The sequence below is a fragment of the Diadema antillarum genome, unplaced genomic scaffold (genome assembly GCF_040938485.1).
Source record: "Diadema antillarum isolate AM-2024a unplaced genomic scaffold, OU_Dant_1.0 seq00000183_RagTag, whole genome shotgun sequence".
In the NCBI taxonomy this organism is placed as follows: Eukaryota; Metazoa; Echinodermata; class Echinoidea; order Diadematoida; family Diadematidae; genus Diadema; species Diadema antillarum.
Window position 1 is genome coordinate 2,345,001 of NW_027271250.1, and position 24,767 is coordinate 2,369,767.

The following is a 24,767-nucleotide window of genomic DNA, read 5'->3' on the forward strand; positions in this document are numbered from 1 at the left end:
TGTAGAACACTATGGGGCTTCTCTGCACCAATAAGAACTCAAAGCATACAAAGGGTTAAGATGCATGTGACATTCAAGTAGCTCCCTGATTGCTGTATGGAGGCTGCCTGATTTGAAGATTGATTGTGTGGTAGCCCTGAAACAATCATATGTGAATATAGTGCAAATGCAGGTAGAGTGTGATTTCAAGGATGGCGGAATTAAAGACCTTTTTTTTTTTTGGCCAGCCATGAAAGAGAAGCAGAGCCGAGTTCAAACAGGATGTTGGTGTCGAGTTAAGGTCGAGTTTGTCTTATCTGTGTCGCTTCTCTCTCTCTCCTGCCATTGTGCACAGGTTTACCGTTCGCCCCATTGGCTTCAACGAGGACCTCAAGGTTCTGGTGGAATTTGTGTGCGACTGCGAGTGTGAAGCCCAGCGGGTAAGAGAGTGACAGCCATCTTTTAAAGGGGACTGAAACCCAGACATACATGTGGATTGCATGAATGAAGCAATGTAATAGTAGAATGAATTCGTGAAATTTGTGGTGGACTGGATGAGAAAATTACTACAGATTGTGATGTCATGTATGAAAATATGATAAGAAGAAAATATCAAGAGACTTCCACAAAATGTCATTTTTGTGATGAGCATTCATTGCCTTACTGACATATTTTAAGGGTGATATTATTCCCTCTGCTTCCTAAAAGACGTATTGGTCAAGTGCTCTTTCACTGTGCTAAAAAAGTGAATATATGTTGCAGTTTCTTTATATTTTCTCTATATCATTGTCCATGCATGACATCACAAACTGTAGTCTTCTCATCCAGCGATGGCGGCATTGAAACTTCAAACATCCATAACTTCTGAACGAATTGTCCAATTTCCCTCAAGCTTTTACTAATGTTTTCTACTGGTATTGCAGCATTCACTCATCCCACGCATGCATCATCAGCCAAGAACCAGAAGGGCTTTATTGCACTTTTTTAGTATTGAGTTATTGGTATTATGTTGTAGAGCTCAATCTTCATTACATTATGGTGTCAAGTTTAAATTACTTAAATTTTCAGTAAAAGCTGATGAGGTAAATCCAAATTTCCAGAGAATTCGTAGTATCAAGCCATTGGTATACTGAACTGTAGCAGAGATGCCAATTCTCCCTAATTCTGCATAAGGCTCCTCAAAAAGTTCTTAAAAAGTTTAGGTTATCTTATGTTTTGTTACCTCAAACTGTGCAACATTCAAAAGACTGATTTGATCGTCATACTACTGTGCATGAGTGGATGTTGGCCTACAAATTGATCTAATTTCATTTTGAAACACCTCCCCCCCCCCCCCCCATTCCATTTCCATCAGGTGGAAAACAGCCGGGACTGCAGCAACGGGAATGGGACCCTGGAGTGCGGCAGCTGCATCTGCAACCCGGGGCATTACGGGAGTAAGTGTGAGTGCAGTAGCGACGACCCAACGCTGGAGGACAATGACGCGCCATGCATTTCGTAAGTTTGCGTCCTTTTCCTGCGAGTCATGCACGGAGATCAGTGTAATATAGTGGTCATGATTGAAAATTGAATATGTAATATATTAAAAATGACCCAAGTCCAAATTTGGTTATCGTCTTTGGAGATCCTCTACGAACTCATGCAAAGATAGATAATCAGTCAAATGAATGTTTTTTACACTTCAATTTATATGAATATCGTTGCACTAACTGAAAAAACTAAAAACATTTGGGAAATTATTGTAATGATTTCTGTATTTTCTAAATTTTCAGGAATGGACATGGGTCGTTTTTATATTCAGGTATTCAATTCTGAATTATACATGTGATGCCTGCTGGAAATGTTCAAATTTCTTAGCATTTGAGACTATATATGCCATATATTTTGTAAAGTTTTAATTGTCACTGATTTCTAACTTTTAACTGGCCTCAAATTTCCCTTTAATGGTTGTCTTGTATCGATGTAACTGACTTAATGTAGTATATGTAGTAATTGTCGGGATACAGGATGGAATCAAAACCAGAGTTGGAAGCATAAATTCCTAACTACGCCTCCGTCATTTGATTTTGTCTTGATTTGTTTTGCTGTTGTTCTTGCTTGTTTGTCAGGCCCAATACATCCATCGTCTGTTCAGGAAGAGGATCATGTGTCTGTGGTCAGTGTATTTGCTTCCCAAGACCTGTGAGTATAGCATCTTTTCATCAAGACTATTTCCCAAGACTTTTCATCAACTGAAATTCTCAGGTTATGTGTTGATGAATGTCTGACTCCTTGAAAATATTTATTAAAGAAAAAGAAATTACCCTCTTTTCTTGCAATAGATTTCCAGATCAGATGACACAGCATTTGAGATTCATACTTTAGTATGAAATCATGCAGTACTTACTTTTATGAGGTGCACACTCACTCATGTGAAACGAGGTATGTACTGTTCAAGTGCTCAATGCATTGTGTAGAAAGACTTTGTGTCATAGTATTGTACAACTACAGTTTTCAAAGGTACCACAACAAATTATGCTACTGGTTCAGTGCTACAATGTATGATGGAAAGTAAAAGTTTACCATTTCAGGACTTGAAGCAGGAAAGGCCATAAACTAGTCTTAGTTTTGTAACTGTACATACCAGATGAGAAAATTGTGTGATTATTATCATCAACAAACTATTCCGCTTTTTATTTCTTTTGCAGATTTCCCAGGGTGGAAAGGTTAGATGATATCTTTCATGGAGATGCAATTTCATTGAATGTACACCATTAAGTTTACTGCCTGATGTTGCTAAAGCCAAAACATAGTGCTCATATGCATGCAGAACCAATGAATATTGCTCCAAAATGTGCCATGTTACTGTGAAGAACACTGCAATAAAGTGCGAAATATTAGCCAAAAAAGTTTGCTGGAAGTCCACAATTTCAGAGCATATCCAATCGGGGTTGCTATGTAAATTTTCACAATAGATTATTAATACTGTAAAACACAAAATTATTCGCAGCATGAAAATTTCGCGAATTGGAGCTGACAGGCTTTCTTGTAGCTTAGAATTATTACAAGTTGCCAATGGCATCCAATGCATATTGTGTAGACTAGAACTTTCACATGCATTTTGCGAATTTTGGCACTCGCGAAATTCGCGAAATAAAAATGCATGCGAACATTCCTCGTTAGACAGTAATCAACAAATTGGGCCAAAGCGATAGCATGCAGCTTGTTGGAAAATACGATTGCAAAGGAAAGATCAATAATCACGCAAGGCTCTACCTTTCCACAAGGCTGAATTGGGATGGTCCTTCTGTAACAAAAGTCATGTATCTCGAAAAAATTCTATACTGTTGATCTCAAAATACTCCAATACATCTCATCATCATGGCAAATTGCGTCAGTTGTGTAAGTTTGTAAATAGATCTCAACAAATTGCAAGCAAATTCCAAATGATGGAAGATGAATTTTGAGCCCTTGTGATCTGACAACTATGTTTTCGCTTTAAACTAATTTCCAAGTTATATGCTCTGCAACAGCAGCAAAAAAAAAAAAAAAAAAAGCTGCTGAAAACTGCTTATCCAGCAGTGGCGAGCTAATGGAGTAAAATGGGAGCCAAAATGGGCCCGAGCTTTTGATCCTAGCAGAACCTTCGTCAGAGGCAAAATAACAATCAGGCAGGGAAAGCGAGCACATGTAATTATGAGGACTACACACAATAAAAACAGTCAGGGGAGGGCTAGGGACATGGAACAAAGAAAACAAAAAGGGATTCAATGGTTGGAAATCATGGGCAAGGAGCCCATCAAGTAAGGGAGGGGGGATTAAAGCAGGAGGGTGGACAGGCAGATGAGGGTCAGTAATGATCCCAATGACCATGGGATCAACCTGTGAAGGATGAAGATGAATAGGGAGGTAACATCAAACAAGATAAGGAACAACAGAAGGATAAAGAATAAGAAAAGGGTTGAATAGCAACAGCATGGGGGAGGGTGTGGGCTGAATAGTTCAGCCAACAAATGCAAGTTACCAAACACGTCAAAGTATGTATGCAACAGTAGTGAATATTTAAGAAGTCCATAGAGTATGCCAGAGAGGAAAGGGTGGCGCAAAGTTTGATCACAAGGACAGAGGGCATCTACTTAATAGTGTCACGTAAATATTGAGACATGTCAGTCAGTGTAAATAACGTGTTCACAAAACCATATTCATCATCATTCTTTGCAGTGTGAGTCTTGGGTTTTAAGAGGAGCTGTTGTGGCTGTAAATAGGAAATAAGACCACAGAACTAGAAATAACAGGGTTCCTGGTTAGAGTCCCCTGGTTACAAGGGTTTTTACCCTAGGCAAAGCACTTTATTATCATATCCTAGTCATTTAGAGGGGACTTTAACCCTAATCCCACCGGGTTTTTTGAGGGACTTGAAGCCTCCGGGGGGCCTTTTTGGCCCCCCCCCCCCCTCCCCTTCAGATCTCGGTCGCGGATCACGCGATCCTCGCGAAAATTTGCCCTAAGGTAGAGGCAAATGTAGTCTACAAAACTATATAATTAGATTTTTCAAATTTTAATTTATGTATTTTATATTGATTAATGTATGCTAATTTATGCAAAAATATTTTTTTTGCATATGAATAAAAAATGAAGCTCCAAGACTTCTGATTATTGGGGAACATGTTCTTTTCAATATCCTCAATAATAGTATTGAAGCAAAAATTTGCCTTCATAATTATTTCTTATATATCCTATTGTTTATTTAATTTCTTATGTATTTCTTTGTTTTTTACATTTTGTTTTTGTTGTTTTTTCATCAAAATTTGTCGCAGAAACTTTTAAAAGCATAATCAGGCTAAAATGAATCATTATCAGCAATTGAAAGTAAAGATATTTATTTCTATATGAATTAATTGCAAAAACACAATTTATATTGGATTTGTACACAAAATCATGTTTTTGAGCAATTTTGGGGTCAACAGATTTTTTTCAAAGGGGCATGGCTTCAAAACGGTATGCCCGGGAGCAGCAAAAAATTTGGTCTCAAAAGTTGCGCGATACTTGAAAGAAAAAAGTCATAAAATGTCGCGGTGAGAGCATCACGCGTTGCGGAATAATCATGCGAAACGTGGGGGGGGGGGTTGGCCAAAATGCCCCCTCCCCCCTGGTGGAATACGGTTAAGCCATTATTCCCTTTAAATATAATTGTTTTGCTTATAAACATTAATTTGTATCTCAGTGACAGTCTGAAACAACTCATAGTACAATTCAGTGCCATTCAATAGAACATTGTAGGATCTAATTAAATGGCTAGGCTCAGACAGATGTGAAAATGAAATACACTGTATATGCATGCCATAAAAGATTTTTTACTTTCAATAACTTGTATCTCACTGCTTTGATCATCCGCTTCTCAGCCTTCTGATAAAAAATTCATGTTTTGTTTTTTTTAGTATGTCTCAGGGTTTTTGAGGCACCTACAACTGGACAAATTGTGTAAGGGTCAAGTTTGAAATAAAGTTGAATATATTTCTAATGTGTGTGTTGACAGAATCCCAGCGAAATTGTGTCTGGACCGTTCTGTGAGTGTGATAACTTCAACTGTGACAGATACCAGACAGAGCTGTGTGGTGGTAAGTGAAGTTAGCAGTCATCTCTCTGCTCTAAAGTGAACCTCCATCCATGTGTTCAGATTAATTGTAATGAATGGAGTGGAATCACACAACAAAATAGTGGGTCAAATTTAATTGATATCAGATGTAGAATAATATAGTTTGGGGATTTTGTTTTTTTAAGTTTCTGGTATTTTTTTCTTTTGTGATAACATAGACCTACGTTGCAACCCTGTGTCGACAATATAGGTGATCCTGTATGCACCTCACTAGTCTCCAGTTAACCCGCACTCAAATTGTCCAAAAAATGTGTCTCTTGTTTTGAAAAGAGCTAATTCAGTGAGAGTATCCTGTATCTTTTGCATAAAATTATTGTAGTGATGTGATAATCACATACACATAGATAACGTTGAGGAATGAGGGGTTGTACTTGCTGAATCATCAACCAATAACGTCCTAATCTCCTTCACACTTCTCTGCATGGAAGCTTTAAAGCTGATTTTTTTTTTTCTCTAAACGCTGCTTTTATAATGTTTCTGCGGTAGGTTTGGGGAATAATGTGTGACAGAGTGTACAATAGTACATCTGTGGTAAGCTCAAACTCTGGAGAATCAATCAAAAAAGAAACATAGGAAACAGTGTTCATAGTGGGGATGAGTCACATGTAATTAACCAATGTGACATTGATTAATTATGAAGTAAGGGTTGCTTTTGTTTTCATTTTTTTTGTGGACTATAGCTATTGTCATTTTGCCCTGAGTTATGTATCCTCCCAAAAGACGTTCAGTTGTTGCTAGGTAGGGCGAGCCTCTGGCAAGCTTTGTGGTTGTTAAGGGCAATTTCTATGAACAAGGCATGTATTAAATCTGAATTTATTACAAAACTTGTCTATTCATGGTAGAAAATGCAGTCATGTCTTGTCTTCATGTTTTGAAATACCTGTGTTTTCAGTGTTGTATACGAGAGTGTCTGGAAATTACAGTGTGCATAGTGTGTCCTATATTGCAGCATTTTTTATTCCTTTTGTGTTTACCTCCTATGTCAGCCATTTCAATTTTTTTTTCTCCTTTCCTGTCTACGCAGGACCGGAACGTGGAATCTGTGTGTGTGATGAGAAGACACGGCGAAGCAAGTGTAAATGCAAGCCAGACTATGAGGGAGATGCCTGCGAGTGTTCTACAGATATCTCAACATGCCGGACAACTAAAAATGTAAGATGCCAAGCCAAGTTCACACTACTCTCTTTCTTAGCCTCTTGAGAGATTTAATCTCCAAACAACATTGTTTAGCGATTATGAAAGCAAATGCAGTAATTATTCGAGAAGGTTCCAGTGATCTCGAATAAATAGGGTATTGAGTCATACAATGATTGTAACTATAAGTGATTTTAATATAACATAATAGCAACTCCAGTGATTGAAACTTGCAGTGGTAGAAACCAGTAATCAATGCAGCTGTTGCCTCCACTGATTGTAACCTGTGATGATCACACCTTATAAGGATTATAGTTGATACAGAGTGCTCCAAAGTTATAGAATATGTGAAACAGAGTCCACAGCAATGAACATTTTGCATTGAATTTTTTTGTTGTTGCAACTTTGCAATTTTTTCCTTCCCTGATATGATTGTAGATGATGTGACACAACCATCAATCCACAGCACAGAGTAACCAGATATACCTTAACCCATTGAGGACAGACTGATTTTGCTTTAACACGCATTTCCCATCGACATGTGCCCGAATATTCTCAGGACTCGTCTTCAACGGGTTAAATGAGGTCCATTTGTGAAAGAAAAGGATGTGTAAGCATTTTGACAGGAATACAAAGGCCCCCCTGATTTGAAAATTATCATGACCTATTGAGACGCAAGTAGAATACAAGTATCTCACTGACTACGCCTTTAAACCGACCTAAATTTGCTGTGTGAATGCTGGCAACCCTATGGACATACCATGGATTCTGATTGCACGTGTAGTTTTTCTTTCTTCTTGCAGTATGCATGTATGTATGACTGCATGTACACATATACATGTATTTCAGTGTATCTATTCAAATCTACATTCCTCTTTTTCCTTTGCAGACCATATGCAACAATCAGGGAGAATGTGTATGTGGCCAGTGTAAATGTAATGCAACATCTCTCTACAGGGGGCCGCTTTGTGAGGACTGCCCGGTAAGTTTTTGCCATAAGCTGGTCTCCTTAGCAGACAAAATCCATAGTTATATATCTAGACTAATAGGAAATGGATAGCATGGATGAATTAAAAAAGATTTTAATATGAATACCTTTGAATGGATGAATTTAAAAAAATCATGATATGAATACCTTTGAATGTAGTCTTTTTAGCTGCTTGCGTTAGTCATTGATTTGTACTCGTCACACTTTTCCTTCCAACATAGTTTTGAAGGCTGTGATGTTTTTGATCTAGATGGTTGAGACTAGTAGATGTGATAAAATCAATATCCTTCATGCAGGCATAACCCGTAAATCATAATTCTTGCAAAGAGTGATTGACATATCATTTTATCAAATCACAAAACTGTAGAAATAAATGGCTCTGACTGTCTTGTTTCAGCCACTCATGTTAGTAAAGAGTTCACCCGTTCCTGCCGCAACTCTTTGAGTGCCTTATATGTCCCCAAACAAGATTCTTTCTGCCTGTTGACAGAGAACAGACAGATTCAGAGCTACCAAGTCTCACGCATTCTGCGTGAGACTTAAGCATTTAGGGTCCGTCTCACGATCTCACGCATGGCGCCCATTATTCTCACGCATCGGGCGATGTCTGCAACTTCGGCCTATAATGAGCATAGCTCAAAGGATTAAAGTGATAGTTGCATTGAAGGTATATATTTCCCTTTTGTCTTTCAAAATAAGTGAAAAATATAGTCACTTAAGTGTGCACCTGATCGCACCATTAAGAGCTAAAAATAGAAAAAGCTCCCTAATGGGCCGTGGGAGAGGGGAAACCCCTCCCACACCCTCGCTCAAGCGCACATCCGCGCGCCGAGATGCCGAGTCATGAAAATCTCACTCATAAAAATTTTTTGAACTTGGCATCCCTGCAGATTGGTAATCCCTCTGAGCAAAAGCATTCGAGCGCTACATTAATCCCCTTACTATGGTCAACTACATGTGCCATCAAACAATGAAAATATCAATCGAGTGTGAGGTATGAATAGAGCGTGCACTAATGGGCTCACACACTCTTTTGTTCTACACAAAACCAGGCGCTTGAATGGGATGACTGAGGTCAGCGAACACGGAAATCTACTCGATTTAAGCTTTGATCACTATGTACATGTTCAGACGAGTTTTATAGCAAAGCAGGCGTGAACTAAATCAGAAAAATAGTAATATTGCTGTGATATACACATTTTTCCAACAGAAAGAGAACATATGGTGATAGAATGAACTCTTATCCTTTAAATCGAACCCATTTTTCTGGGCATTACAACACAAAGAAACATGAATTTAGGCCATGAAAGTAGGCACTCTTGTCTTCATCTTGGGAACCTGTTATACCAGGTTCCCGTATTACATATCAGTTGCTCCCAAGTGAACCTGGTATACCAGGATCCCGTAAAGAACGGTTAATTCCATTCCTTCATTCATTTATGCTCTGCATCCCACATAGTTTTGAATGTGTGGGACCGTAGAAAATTGTGGTGTCCTTGGCATTGATGCAGATGAAGAGTACATGAATATGCTAGGTGTAATGTGAATGTCATCACTGATGACTAGAATTAGCAATGATAATTAGATAATATGTCCAAATCTAGAGTTCATTGTGTTTCTTATTGCAACAAATTCTCAAGGAGAGAGCTACTACCTAGTTTTACCTCTAAGGTGTAGACACCACATTAATATTTAGTGTTACACCTGTCCCAGTGGCGCAGGGTAGGTGGTTGTCTGTTAAGCTGAAAATGAAGACTAAAGGAGCACTGTGTTCACACCCGATGATGCAGTATATAAAAGTGAAACTGAAGTTGCATCTCGTGATGATGAGATGCTTTTCGAGGAAAATGATTTTCCTCTCCGCCGAAGTTCTATTGTCAGTATACAAATGACGCACAGGTCTGAGTGCGTCAGTCGGAATTGTGTGCATAAGGTAACTATGGAATGCTTAACCCACGAGGCGAAGCCGAGTAGTTTAGGCGAAATTCCATAGTTACCGCATGCACACTATATTCCACCTGTCGCACAAAAGGACATGTGCGTCATTTGTGATATACATGTAGAATGGGTAATTTTCTTGCCCAAAACCCATTTTTCTATTGTTTTACCCAATGACAAATTTACTGGATGCATTTCCTTTTGGCTTGCCATAGACGAGAGCCGGAAAACCATGCATCAGTTTGTACTGGACGCACGATTTTTCTTCAGAACCATGCATCCAGTAAAAACTGATGCATGGTTGTTTTAGCCATGATAGGCGTCTCGTACTCAGTGCGCGAACGTTTGCTTAGTGGGCGAATCTTTGTTACAAGTGCGCATACTCTTGCTACAAGTGCGCGATAACATGTTTACCACTGTGACTCAGCGTGCGGCCAGTACAAAATCAACACATAGCTCTCGACCAATGAGATCGCAGGATTCTTGCTACCCATTCTATAATATCTTCTGATCATGAAAACATGTGGGTGAAGTGGCCCATACCCATTTTATCAGTTGAATGGCACACACTGCAGGGTTGGAAGACTGCATCCCATGTTTTGTACTTTTTTACCTAAGAAGAGAACTTGGGATATCTCTGGATCTTTAAACCTGTATTTTTCTGACTAATGAAGAGAAGATACTCATATGTCATTGATTTTGCATAGGTATTCATGCATAATTTCAGGATCATTTCTTTTTAGCTCACCTGAGCCAAAGGCTCAAGTGAGCTATTGCGATCGCCCTTCGTCCGGCGTCCGTCGTGCGTCGTGCGTCGTGCGTCGTGCGTCGTGCGTCGTCCGTCGTCCGTCGTCCGTCGTGCGTCGTGCGTAAACTTTTTACATTTTCATCTTCTTCTTGAAAACCCCAAGACCGATTTTCATCAAACTTGGCAGGTAGCATCCCTAGGGGGTTAGGAACTCAATTTGTTAAAATGGGCACCATGCCCCACCCAGGGGGCCCCCAGGGGGGCCCAAACCCCCCAAAATTAAGGAATCTGTAAAAATCTTCTTCTCTAGAACCAGAAGTGATAGAGCTAAGTTAATACTATGAGTTAGTACATTGATGACTGTAGTTTCAAGTTTGTTCATGGCAGAATCAGGGGTGCCCCCCTTGGGACCCAGGGGAGGGGGGTGGGGAAGGGTTCTAATGGGGCCTAAATTGTACATTTTCATCGTCTTCTTGAGAACCCCATGACCCATTTTCACCAAACTTGGCAGGTAGCATCCCTAGGGGGTTAGGAAATCAATTTGTGAAAATGGGCACCATGCCCCACCCAGGGGGCCCCCAGGGGGCCCAAACCCCCCAAAATTAAGGAATATCCGCAAAAATCTTCTTCTCTAGAACCAGAAGTGATAGAGCTAAGTTAATACTATGAGTTAGTACATTGATGACTGTAGTTTCAAGTTTGTTCATGGCAGAATCAGGGGTGCCCCCCTTGGGACCCAGGGGAGGGAGGGGGTGAGGAGGGGTTCTAATGGGGCCTAAATTGTACATTTTTATCTTCTTCTTGAGAACCCCATGACCTATTTTCACCAAACTTGGCAGGTAGCATCCCTAGGGGGTTAGGATCTCAATTTGTTAAAATGGGCACCATGCCCCACCCAGGGGGTCCCCAGGGGTCCCAAATCCCCCAAATGAAGGAATCTTTATAAATCTTCTCTAGAATCAGAAGTTATATATAGAGCTGAGATAATACTATGAGTGAGTACATTAATGACTGTAGTTTCAAGTTTGTTCATAGGAGATCCAGGGGTGCCCCTCTTGGGTAGGGGGGGGGGGGTGGTGGTTGGAAGGGTCCAAATGGGGGCCTGAATTGTACATTTTCATCTTCTTCCTGAAAACCTCATGATGGATTTTTGTCAAACTTGGCAGGTAGCATCCCTAGGGGGTCAGGATCTCAATTTATCAAAATGGGCACCATGCCCCACCCAGAGGGCCCCAGGGGGCCCCCAATCCCCCCAAATTAAGGAATCTTAAAAAAATTGGGCCCTTATTGTACATTTTCATCTTCTACTTGAGAATGCCTGGTCAAATTTTGGTAAAGCTGTGAATAATTTAGATTAGTGACTGCGTGAAAGGTGAACTTGCGATACTCAGGTGAGCGCTAGACCCACGGGTCTCTTGTTTAGTATACAAAGTGGCATTACATGATTATTACTGTAATGGTATTACTGTGTCAGTGCCCTCAATTGAAGTGAACACTTTTAATTGTTCTGATGGTGAATTTAACTTGTGGCCACTGCTTTTGTGTCCCATCGGACAGACGTGCAGTGGTCAGTGCTCGAGGAACGAGAAGTGCGTGCAGTGCAAGGCTTTCGGCACTGGACTGAGCAAAGCAGAGTGTGACCAGTGTCCCTACCCGGTCGTCATTGTGGATACCCTCAAGATTAGTATGTTGCCCCTATGTATTTGTCTGCCTGTGTTTTGCCCATATATTCCTTATGACAAGATCAAATAGCATTTCTTCCATCATCCCCCCCCCCCTTGATTTTGGTGTTCACACCTTGTAGGCTGCTCAATATTTAGGAAAAATGGATGCAGTTTAAGCTCATTGTAAAATGCAAAGTGTTATGTCCCCGATGCTGATCTGTGAAATGCAAGTCAACTTCACATGTATCCCTGCTTCCTACTTCTGCTGGAATCATCCAAGTGGATAAAAATCCATACTAATTCTTTGTGTGCCACAGTGTAAACCTCCTGTGTTACTGGTGTTGGTGTTGGTATTGTTGTTTAATTCTTTCTGTGCTAGAGTGTAAACCTCCGATGTTGTTGTGCTGGTGTTGGTGTTGTTATTGTTTAATTCTTTGTGCGTCACAGTGTAAACCTTCTGTGTTTTTGTGGTGGTGGTTGTCGTGTTGGTGTTGTTATTGTTGAATTCTTTATGTGCAACAGTGTAAACATCCTTTGTTGTTGTGATGGTGGTGGTGTTGTTATTGTTTACTTCTGTGTGTGCCATGGTGTAAACCTCCTGTGTTGTTGTGGTCGTGTTGGTGGTGTTATTGTTATTTTTATAGTTGGTGATTTATCATCGTTATTCTATAATTGCTTCTACTACTTTAAACTGCAACTACCACTACAGCATGCATTTTATTACTGTTGTTGTGCCGTCATTAGTCTCTTTTATGACTTAGAATAAACTTCAAAAAGAGGATCAGAATTAATTCTTGCCCATTCTGCTTTCAGTGCTGTGACCTTGGATATTTTGTTTCTGTCTTTCAGGTAATGTGTCTGACAAGTGCCTGATTGAGGACACCGATGACTGCTCCATCATCTTCACCTATGACACCTTGGAGAACGGTACACTCGTCCTGTACGTCCAGCGAGAAAAAGGTGAGAAAACAACACAGTCACAGGGGGTTGCCATGAGCAGACCAGATTTTGTCCATCCACTCTTAAACCTTGGATATGGACCTTTTCTTAGATTTTCTGTGGTAAAGAAGGGCTGAAATTTTTTTCTGCACAACCATACTGTAAGTGCAAGAATGAGGTTGCGCTATTATGCTCTCTTTTCTCCTCCTGGACAAGAAAATGACATCTGTTTTTCATTCAATTTTGTAAATTCAATATTATTCAATTGTTGATTGAACGTAGACATGCAATGAATTCAATATTTTTCATTTATTGATTGAGTGTAAACATGCAAGACTTGTATAAGCTAGTAAGGTCTTGATCACAAATCCTATATTATATCTGTTGTCAGGTTGTTTCTCTGATTTGAAGATCTCTGATTTGAGATTCTGTAAGTTACATTCTAATTTGATCTTTGAAGGTCTGCGTGGTGGTGTGAAAAACAAAGGGAGAGGTTTGCCATACACCATGCGTACCGCAAATTGCATTTGTTGTATTACAAATAAAGCATGCTATGCAGGGTGAGCATATTACCTGTTGTTATTTTTACCTCCGCCAAAGGAGGAGGTTATGTTTTTGTTACCGTTGGTTTGTTTGTTTGTTTGTTTGTTCGTTTGTTCATTTGTCTGTGTGCAAAATAACTCAAAAAGTAGTTAACAGATTGGGATGAAACTTGCTGGGAAGGTTTAGAATGACACAAGTACCAAACGATTAACTTTTGGTAGTGATCCGAGAATTTTGGGGGAATTTATGAAGGATTTTTGACATTTTGGCAGGTAGGGTCAATGAACTTGAGAGTTCAGGCTGCGCGTATTTGAGGTTTGCATGCGCGCACTACAGTGCGTGCTCTAGTTTCTGCTAGGGCGAGGCGCGCCTTGCAGCTGAGGGTTTATGACATAACAAAGGCTTCTATATTGGGAAATCGAGCGACTTTTCATGCACATAATGTTATAAGTACGTAGGGCCTATGGATGGAAATCACTGATATCTCTATGGAAGAACCAGATCAGTGGTGGAAATGAGCTGCATGCTTGGCGGAGGTCTGTACTCTCAGAGTGCTTTTCTAGTTTTTTTTTTTGCAATATAATCATATTGGGGCAAATTATTGCATCACCCGAACAGAGACCATTTTTGTCGAGCCCACCAGAGGTGAGGGGAGACTAAGGGATCGCCTGCAGCGTCTGTCTGTCCGTCGTCCGTCCGTCCGTTGTCCGTCCGTCCGTCGTCAATCCGTCCGTCGTCCGTCCGTCCGTCGTCTGTAAAGCTACAAAAGCTTGAATAACTCTTTACTCTGGGCTTCAATTGCAATCAAACTTCGAGGGAAGAGGGGTCATACAAAGTTTCACATTTTACCGTATATGAAGGTCACCTCAAGGTCAAAGCTCACAGGCAGGGCTCAATGAACTGTAGAGCCCAATGTTAAGTTTTTATGGCGCGTTTCTATCATGGGTCATAACTTTTGATCCATAGGTCCGTTTGTTACCAAACTTGGATGGTAGATGTCCCTTGGGGAGTGAATGATCACCACAAGGTCAAAGGTCACAAGCAGGGGTCAACAAACTTTTAGAGCCCAATGTTAAGTTTTTATGGCGCGTTTCTATTATGGGTCATAACTTTTGATCCATAGGTCCGTTTGTTACCAAACTTGGATGGTAGATGTTTCTTGGGGAGTGGATGGTCACCACAAGGTCAAAGGTCACAGGCACGGGTCAAGGAAATTTTGTGGACAGCGTATCGAAAAAACTGTTAGAGGTATCCTAATGAAACTTGGCATGTATATGTATGAGTGGGCGAAGTTGTGCCTATCAACTTTTGGGTGCACATGCTCAAGGTCAAAGGTCAAATGCTCAAAATTTCACTATTTCCCCTATATTTATGCAATGCCTAGAGGTATTTTCTTGAAACGTGGTGTATACATGAACTACCAAATAAAGATTCCCAAGAGCAAGCTTTGGGTCATGAGGTCAAAGGTCAAGGGTCAATGGTCAAGTGAAAGTGTTAAAATTTCACTTTTTTTCTCCATATCACAAATATTTCAATGTATCTTCATGGAACTTAGTATATATGCATGTACTGACTGGCAGTGATCATGTAGGGAATTTAGGGGTCATGGGTCAAAGGTCAGGGGTCAAAGGTCATGGTCAATTCATCAAAATGTCATTATTTCTCTTATCCACGCAATGCCTGCAGGATTTTTTCTTGAAACTTAGTGTGTGTATGTATGTATTGTCCAATACAGATTCTCTTGGAAGTTTCTTGCCAAAAGGTCAAAGATCAAGGGAAAGTGCTAAATTTCACTTCTTCTTTAAACTTATAAAAGGGTCAAAAGTTGAGTACAAATCCTCAAATCCGCAAATACCTGCACTCTTAGACAGTATAGCCATTCATCCAAATAAACCTAGTTCAAGGAAAGTGAACACTCAATGCATTTGTGACAAACCTGTCATTTTAATATTTTGCCAGTTATGTGAAACTGTCATCACACATTGTCAAGACATTGTGCTATAGACCTATTTGGAGAACCATGCATTATGGCGGAGGCATACCAGTCGACATAGCGACATTTCTAGTTTGTGTGTTTTTCAAATTTTGTATGTAAAGTTATCTTAGTCAAATCTATATACCTACACCTATTGATAATGCTGTCCTCACTGTTCCACCTTTTTACAGGGTTAAAGGTCACCCTAATCATGTCAAAATTAGCAAAAGTGCTTATTTATGGAATAACTTGATTGTTACCCAACGGATTTTATTCAGACTGGCTAAGGAGGTGTATGGGTGGTCATTCTACATGAAGGACACAACAGTTTGTGGTGACGGCCCCCTCAGTGTTCCGACTTTGATGCCAATGCAAATTTCTTGTGTGCGCTCTATCAGCCACATTTCTTATCAGATTTTCTTCAAATTTGGCAAAAAGGTGCATTATAGTGAATTGAAGATGCCTATATTTAGGCAATAACTTGATTGTTACTGGATTTTACTTAGACTTGCTAAAGAGATGTATGGGTGGTCATTCTACATGAAGGACACAACAGTTTGCGGTGATGGTGCCCTCAGTGTTCTGACTTGGAGGCCATGTCACATTTCTTGTATGTGCTCTATAAGCCACATTTCTTGTCGGATTTTATTCAAATTTGCTATGGAGGTTCATGGGGAGTTATTCTAGACAACAAAAGTTTCATTGCCAGTGCTCTCATTGTTCAAACTTTTATAGGATGACATGTCATATTCCTTGTATGTGCTATATATACCATCCTCATTTCTCGTTGCTTTTTATTGTATCCTGCGGCAGTTGCCATATTATACAACATTCTAGCCTAAAAAGTAATCCAGATGGGGTATGGGAGACGGGTTCGGGGGATACATGTGCTCGATTGTGAGTGCTCTAGTTTCTTGAAATCCTTTGCACACTCTTCATTTTCAAGTCTAATAACTTTTGAAATGATGGCGCTACCTCTTTGAAAGTCAGCATTATTTATGGGCAGAATGTGTTAGTTGAACCTGTACAATTTCAGCTTGATCTGATAATCCCTTCATTGTTGTTGCTCAGATGGTTTACATTCTGTGTTTTGTCCCTTTCATCATACAGCTAGCACGGCTAGATAAAGATTAAGCGCTTGAATAGACTGTGTACTTAGCCTCTTTTGTCAGTTCACTCTTTTCCAGAGTTTGTGCTTTCTTTCCAGTACTTACATAGGTTAGGGGAATCCATTTGAATTGAGTTATACATCATTTCAAAGCTTAGAGTCTGCTCTTTCAGAATCTGCCCTTAACTAAAAATCCATCTCTGGCAACTTTTTGTTGGTTTTGTGGTGCAGGGTCACATTTGTACCATGCATATCAAAAAAGAAAAAAAAAAGAAGAAAGATAATCCAACTCTGAAGGGCTACTATTTCATAGTTTTCAGCTTTGGAGAGCACAATATTGGTTGTGAGGAAAAGGAAACTCTTCATCTTTCCATTGATAACTAATTATGTTGACAAATGCCATGCATGACTGAACACATTAACTTTTTTTGACAGCAATGACAAATTGTACTTTTTCCAAGTTTTTGAGTGTGACATGAAGGAACAATGAATGTCTCACTAAAAGAATAAGATCTGTCAATGAAAGTGGCCAAGTAGGCCATCCTGTACAAATACAGGTTTGTGTTTAGGGTTTGTGTTTAGAGTTTCTTCTAACATTTTATGGTCGATAACCTTTAACATTGCCACCTGTCCAATAACTTGGTCACTCCCACAAAGGCTTACCCACATAGTCCATTTTTATTTGTTCATATTCAACACATATCTCGCAGAGAGAAAAATGGATAATGAGTTAGCCTTTGTGGGAGTGACCAAATTATCGACAGCTTGGCCATGTTGAAAGTTATGGACCATAAAAGGTTAGAAGAAACCCTAAACACAAGCCAGCAGTCTTCAAGGCTGGCCTGTTAATTTGACCACTTTCATTGACAGATCTCATCCATTCAGTATGACATTCAATGTTCCTTCATGATAACACTCAAATTTGGAAGAAGAGCCATTTGTCATTGTTGTCTTTAAAGTTCATGCACTCAGTCATGCATGACATCCGTCAACATACTTAGGTATCAATGGAAAGAGGAAGAGTTCCCCTTTCCTCACAATCAACATTGCACTCTCAACAGCTGACAATTACAAAATAGTAGCCCTCCAAAGTTAGATTACCTTTTTTTTTTTTTTGATACACTGTATTACTGCATGCATCACATATAGGCCTACTATAATAGTCTAAGTCTTGAAAAGTGACTGGGGCTCCATTTAATTTGTTCCTGATTTCATTCTTTAAAAGACAATGAAACAGAGGGAAAATTCATAGAGGGTTTGTGTACAAGTGGATGAGAAACTTGTGAGATCATGACATCAGCTCATCTCATTTCCAAGTGTGACTGTGAAAAATATCCCTCTTTATTGGAAAATAGAGGAAACTTTAAATGCTATAACTTTCGTATTTGTAGTACCCTCTGATTGTGTACATCATCGCCTGCCCAGCAGAAGGGTCCTTGTAAGCTTTAGAGCATGCAAGGCTTAGGGCCCTATTATAGCAACCTTATAGGCACATGAACCTGGTGGTTTAGTCGAATGCAAACGCAGACGCACGGTGCAAGTTTCCTACAGAGACCTATGCTATCGACTCCTCTTTAGCGCTTACGCTATGACCCATTCCCATTAGTCTGAAGAAGTCCGATCCACTGTAGTCAGTGGTCCAATCAGAGTTTGGCTCATGATTCAGTTGAGTGGGATGACAGCTTTAGCAAACTTCTTTTGTGACGTCATACTAAGAAGCACATAAGCATGCACCCTGGCTTCACTACAGATTACGTGACACACAGAGAAGACAGCGAAGGCAACATTACCTAGCAACACCTGTGCGCTTTACTTTTGATGACAGCTCAACTTCGGCAATCTTCGTATCAATGCTAACGGTGATCGGCACTATCATTCAACAACGCCCCCACAACTACTTGGTCTATGTGCCTTTAAAACTAGCAAAGCTTTGGGCCCTTCTGCTGAGCAGGAAACAATATGAGACTTTCACTCTTCTGTTTAACGTGAAGATAGATTTTCATTAAAGAAAAAGAACAAGATTTTTAACTCTTTCAGGAAATGTTTCATCTGTGTCAAGCTGATACCGTTATTATCTCTCTCTCTTCTTTCTCTCTCTCTTTTTCTGTCTTTTTCTTTGTCCACCCAGTGTGCTTTCAACCTGTTAACATTCTCCACGTCATCATTGGGATCATAGTCGGCATCATCATTGTGGGGCTGGCCCTACTGTTGGTCTGGAGGCTGCTGGTCTACATCCAAGACAGGAGAGAGTTTGCACTATTTGAAAAGGAGCGCACAGAAGCGCGCTGGGGAAATGTGAGTAGGCTGTGGCTGTTTCCAGTCATTCAGTAGTTGTCACATCACACCATTATTACCTCCGCCAAGGGAGGAAGTTATGTTTTCATTACCGTTTGTTTGTTTGTCCGTGTGCAAAATAGCCCAAAAAGTAGTGAACGGATTTGGATGAAACTTACAAGGAAGGTCAAGAATGGTACAAGTATCAGATGATTAGATTTTGGTAGTTTTGTGGATTTTATGAAGGATTTTCAATATTTTGGCAGGTAGGGTCAATGAACTTGGAGTTCAATCTGCGCATTTTTGAGGTTTTCATACACGCACTGTAGTGCGTGCTCTAGTTTCTGCGAGGGCGAGACACGCCAGGCAGCTGGAAGTTGATGACGTAACAAAAGCCTTCTATATTTGGAAATCAGGCGACTTTCAGCATGCATATGTATGGATGGAAATCACTGATCTCTGTGGAATAACAAGATAAGTGGTGGAAATTAGCTGCTTGGCGGAGGTCTGTGCTCTCAGAGTGCTTCTCAAGTTTTATTGTAATTCGTTGGCCATTAGTTACCTTGACAAAAGTAGGGGTGTGCTCTCAAGAGCTGCTCTTCTGTTGACACAGATAAACATGAAAAACTAAATGAACAACTCCTGTAATAGTGGAAATTGTTACACATTTCACACGAAAAGGAAATGGCGTGAAAATAAAAAGCATGTAAGTATATTTTACTTGTTCTATGTAACACTTTAAAATGTTTTGACTCCACGGAATTCAAACTCACAAAATTTGTCTTACCCCACCAAGCGTGAAAAATAGTGAATTATGAATGCGATTCATAAAATATTAATACATCTAGAGGGAGTTGTCAGATGGCAATCAAGACCCACAGAGATGGAATGAGAAAGTATTAGCTCCTTGAAAGAAACAAACTTGATATACAGGGTGGCCCAAAAAGAACGCAACGCCTAAGATCTTTAATTTCAGCAATATCGTTGCAAATATGTCATCATGTTGCATACTATTAGAAAGGCATTTTATTAGAAAATATATTTTTCAAAATGTGATCATTTTACACTCTCAGAGATACAGAAATCAGTGAGAATTCGGCTTACCGTAGAACCAGTAGCGTTCGCAATGTGCGAAATGTGGGGCGGACAGTGTTATTGTCGTCGGGTCGTCTCATTCACAATGGTAATGGACAATGACAGCCACATTCCACACGTTGTGAACGTTACTGCTTCTATGGCAAGCCGAATTCTCGCTGATTTCGGTGTCTCTGAGAGTGCAAAATGATCACATTTTGAAAATTGCAAGGGTTGACAAAAATGGTCCTAAAATCGTAACGCATTAACTGAAATTAAAGAGCTTGGTGTCATTCTCTTGGAAAAAGAATGGCCTTTCCAACAGTACACAAAATAATGACACATTTGCAACGATATTGCTGAAATTAAAGATCTTCGGCGTTCCGTTCTTTCTGGGCCACCCTGTATATCTCCTGCTTCGGAGATGGTAATGCTGGATTTTTTTTTTTCCCACAGAACATGAACATTTAGAAATTTCACACTGCAATGCACTAGCACAAATGGGGGACACACAGATATATTTAGGAGATATCTAAATAAATAGAGAAAGGATTTCATTCTTTGAAAGCGTGAAAAAAGCTCACTGAAATCAGCCCAGATCAACAACAACAACAACAACAAAAAAAAAAACATTGCTTAAAAAGTTTGAACTTTTACAGTAGGCCCACATAGCAGGTATGTCGCCGGAGGCAACAGTTTTGCATATTGTTGATTTTGCATATATATGTCGGTGAAAATTGGCCATCTCAAAATACAAGGCAGGCACTGTAACTCAGTCATTTCCTCCCTCATTTTCTTACTTCCTTATTCTTTAATTTCTTGTTTTTCTCTGATTTGTTTTGCAGCATGAAAATCCAATTTACAAGCCGTCAACGTCAACATTCAAGAACCCCACATACCAAAATTGTAAGTAGTCCGACGAGGACTGTGGGTCTCTTTCTTCCTCCAATCCAAGATGTGTCCAATGGTAGTGACACACACGTGTGTGTGAGCGAGGTTTGTGTGTGCCTCTCAGATGTATGTTTGTGTGTGTGTGTGTGTGTGTGTGTGTGTGTGTGTGTGACAGTGTGTGTGTGTGCACGTATGTGTGGGACTGCTGTTACATTGCTTAGAGTCAGTAACAGACATAAATGTGATCTTATATCCTGACATCAATGAAAACAAATTATACTGCCTGTAGAGAATTATGTGTCTTGATGATAGCTTCCATAGACTATTCCAGCAGTTATAACTTTCCAACATCGTCAACTTTGGTTGTATGTACTACAGACATGACCATTCTCTTCAACATGACACTAATTTATAGTACCTTTTACATTTATAAAGCATAAGTGATTGTGAGTGAATAAGGGCCTAACTGCATTACTTTTTATTCATCAATTCATTTATCTACATATTTGCTAATGTAAATATATTCTTCATTCATTCATTCATTTTTTTCATTATCCCGGAAGTCCTAATTCATATTATTAGGGTTTTGAACAAAACTATGGCTAAAGCTACATATGCAATTCAGTCCCCTTTAAGATTTCAGCAAACAATACTTGTTAGATGAATGCAAACAACTCAAACTAGCAATATCTGTATTATTTTATGAGTGTCTGTATGTGTTGTGGATGTATTTTAAGTTTTATATACAAGATGCTGTTAATCAATAAAATTTTTTGATAAATACATGTATTTGAAAATAAAAATTGTTCCCCAATTTGAGGACTCCCAGTTTCTCTCTCGACATGTTCCTCATGGAACCTGTCCAATTCATGAAATCTTATTCTTGAGAAAGACTTGAGGCCAACAATAAAAGGGATGACACATTTGAATATAGATATTACAAGAACATGATCATACTCAGCTGAAATGTGATATTGTTCCTCAAGATTTCCCATGACCAAATGCTAGCTTTTTAAATTTTACACCTAATTTGGCCCTACTCATAACGAGAGGGAGTAGATTTGGCCCTGCTCATAACGAGAGGGGCTAAATTTGTTCCAAAGAGCTCAGAAAAAAAAAAAAAAGATGCATTCTGGTTCTAGTCTTATGGTCTTATCCCCAAAGTTTTGCCTTGGAAATCACTCACCTTTTAATTGTAGCATTTGATAGCAAAGCATTTTGGTGCGCATGGTTTGTTAACAATCTTTTATTCCCCCCTGAATAGGAAAGACCTCTCTGACTCTTTCATGTTCTTGTATCATGATTCTTCAACATTTCCCACCCCACCCTCTTGTTCTTTACTAACCCTTTTCAGACGCCATTAGACGTGATTTGCTTGGTTGATTTTTCAAGTCGACTACTCCAGTTGACCACATTTGCACTTTTCAAAAGTGATGTACAGTTATTCGTTATCACATCTTTCATTGTATTTGATTTTGTTATTTTACAGTGTCTCTTTTTCATGTGTCTGTTTAATTGTAATTCATTTCATGTATCCTTTCAAACTAGTACAATCTATGTTTGAGAAAGAAGAACATCCAGTTTGGTTCTCTTCATACATATAACAAACAAACAAAAACGGGTTAGTTTTATTTTTTTGAATGCTACAAAGAAGTTCATCCAATTTGGGTTTTTCATAGATTTTAAAAACAAACAAACAAAAATGGGCTTGTTTTGTAAAAAATGCTATGAATACAAGCAAATCCCAGCAAAGTTTGTAACTTCAGAAGTTGAGCTTTTCTTTCTCTCTCTCCCTTGAAGCAAGCTAAAAGTGGAGAGGTAAAATGGGTTTCATGTTTGATGCAGCCGATATCTTTTGGACTAAGTGGACTAAAGGGGGCTAAACTGATTTGAGAAATGATTGAGATAGAGACACATGGCACTGTGGTGGAGATGATTTAGTTTGCTTGGGCTGGCTCACTAAGACACGACAGTATCATTTCACTTTCAGAATGACGGCTGGTGGAAGTTTCCTCCTCTCAGTTCCCCGCCTGTGGAATGCGCTGACATTCTTTTCCTGACTGACTAAAAAATTTAAAAAACCGCAGCTTTGCTTCTCTGCATGAAATAGTAGTCTCCGCCCCAGGCTGATATCGAATGCTTCGCTCTCCTGGAAGTGCCAACAGCTTTGCCTTGTAGTCCGAGGGCAGGATGGGGATTTTTGTTTTTAAATGCGTCGAACTGAAATAGACGAGATGAGAATGCCAGAGGTTGTGCAACGTTGACTGTGAAACTGAGTCTCCACGCGAGGCGTAGATTTATGAATATCTCCAATCACTTTCATTGTCTGACGGATCCGCACATGAGAGATTTGATCTGTGAGATGACATCTTTGTTAAGTTTCTGTGCTATGTCCACGTTTTCATTGTGCATATTTTGGTTTGTATTATCACATCTTTGTAGCTCATTTCTGTAACATCATTGTGATGTGTCAAACTATCTCCCTCTCTCCCCCGCACCTCGTCAGATCTTAACCCATCCTCTGTCATTCTGGTAGTTCAGTTTACAGTTCACAGTCTCATAGAGTAGGAAGCATGCCTCTTAGGCCTTAGTTAAGTCACCTGACTTAGATTGTTTCTTCAACCATGGGAATGCCTTGTAACCCATCTGCCCCTTATGTATATACATCATGAATGCTGGTGTATGAACTCTGGTAGTGAATTATCTACAAATATTTATGTGATTAGATGTAATATTTTCTGTGTTTTTGTATATGAATGAACATTTTCAAATATATCATTTGTGAATCTTGTTAGTTGAACCAAAGTTGCATGATTAAGAGACAGAACTCAGTTGAGTTGTGTGTATTTGTATTTCTTCTTCTTTTGCATTTGCTTTTTAAAGTCGAGTGAATATGGGAATTATGTTTATTACACTTTTTTACTCTATGTGTACAAAAGAAAAAGGATTTTTAAAATGTTGATGAAATATGGAGTATGATACTGTAACAAGACCGCAGCATACTAGATTGGTAAAAGCAGCATTATGCAGAAAAGTGTAGAGCTACTGCTTTATTGTAGTTTGTGTCCTGTTGAGTGTAGTATGCTTTGTGTGTATGATAACTGGGAGTTTGATCTCCCTGTGGAAAGCCTATGGTAATCAACACATTCTGTGATTAGCTCTCTCTTAAGGCTTTTTGTTTATTTTTTCTTTTCCGTGCATGACCTTCTACATTGTTCGTTTGTAAGTAATTTGAGATGGGGCATTTTATTTCTGAAGTGCTTGGAATTGTTCGATTAGCTGTCCTCGAGTGCTTGTCTTTGGACTGAAACCCATGTCATTTGCTTCAAGAGTCTCTTTTGTTTATGAGGAAGTCATCTTTCATGTCATCTCAAGTGAATGAGTTACATCCATCACCTCAAGTTTCTAACTCCAAAAACAGAAAGCTTGTATGTGTTTCTATTATTCATTTTTATAAAGAGATTACACAGTGATGGGTTGTGGGTTAAAACATCTTTAAAATGTTTACAGTTATAGCTTGTTTTCTGAGCAAATTGTTATATCCAGTCATTCAATAGGGACTAATTGTGCTTGAAATAATTGGTTAGAGAACAACGGCTCTTGAATGTTCTGTCAATTCCATTTCAAATGCTTTATTCTTTTATTCTTGACATGTTAATGAGTGTGTGATTACCAATTGTATTACGAGTGCCAGCCCATTTCAGTCATCACAGTTTTGGTGTATGTCAGAAAGTTCTCGTGTAATTTCCCCCAAAAACAGAAAATCTTCCTGCTTGAAAAGAAATGATGTGATGTATTTTTTTAAACCTGGATTTTAGTTTGTTTTTGTTTGTTTTTTGCACGAAAGAAAACATTCTGTTGTGCACCTGTACTGTCC

General features: G+C 39.3%; 1 protein-coding gene across 1 annotated transcript in view; it reads left to right on the forward strand.

Moving 5' to 3' along the window:
• The window catches only part of LOC139728561 (integrin beta-1-like), a 92,608-nt gene extending 68,145 nt beyond the window's left edge, over positions 1 to 24,463 (forward strand). The window contains exons 15-25 of the mRNA XM_071639498.1: positions 335 to 419; positions 1,334 to 1,476; positions 2,088 to 2,160; positions 5,495 to 5,576; positions 6,639 to 6,766; positions 7,638 to 7,730; positions 11,980 to 12,106; positions 12,936 to 13,046; positions 18,780 to 18,946; positions 20,845 to 20,905; positions 22,881 to 24,463. Of these exons, the coding sequence (XP_071495599.1) occupies positions 335 to 419; positions 1,334 to 1,476; positions 2,088 to 2,160; positions 5,495 to 5,576; positions 6,639 to 6,766; positions 7,638 to 7,730; positions 11,980 to 12,106; positions 12,936 to 13,046; positions 18,780 to 18,946; positions 20,845 to 20,905; positions 22,881 to 22,882 (1,072 nt within the window). The 3' untranslated portion in view covers positions 22,883 to 24,463. The remainder of the gene's footprint in view (positions 1 to 334; positions 420 to 1,333; positions 1,477 to 2,087; positions 2,161 to 5,494; positions 5,577 to 6,638; positions 6,767 to 7,637; positions 7,731 to 11,979; positions 12,107 to 12,935; positions 13,047 to 18,779; positions 18,947 to 20,844; positions 20,906 to 22,880) is intronic.
• The last annotated feature ends 304 nt before the right edge of the window (positions 24,464 to 24,767 follow it).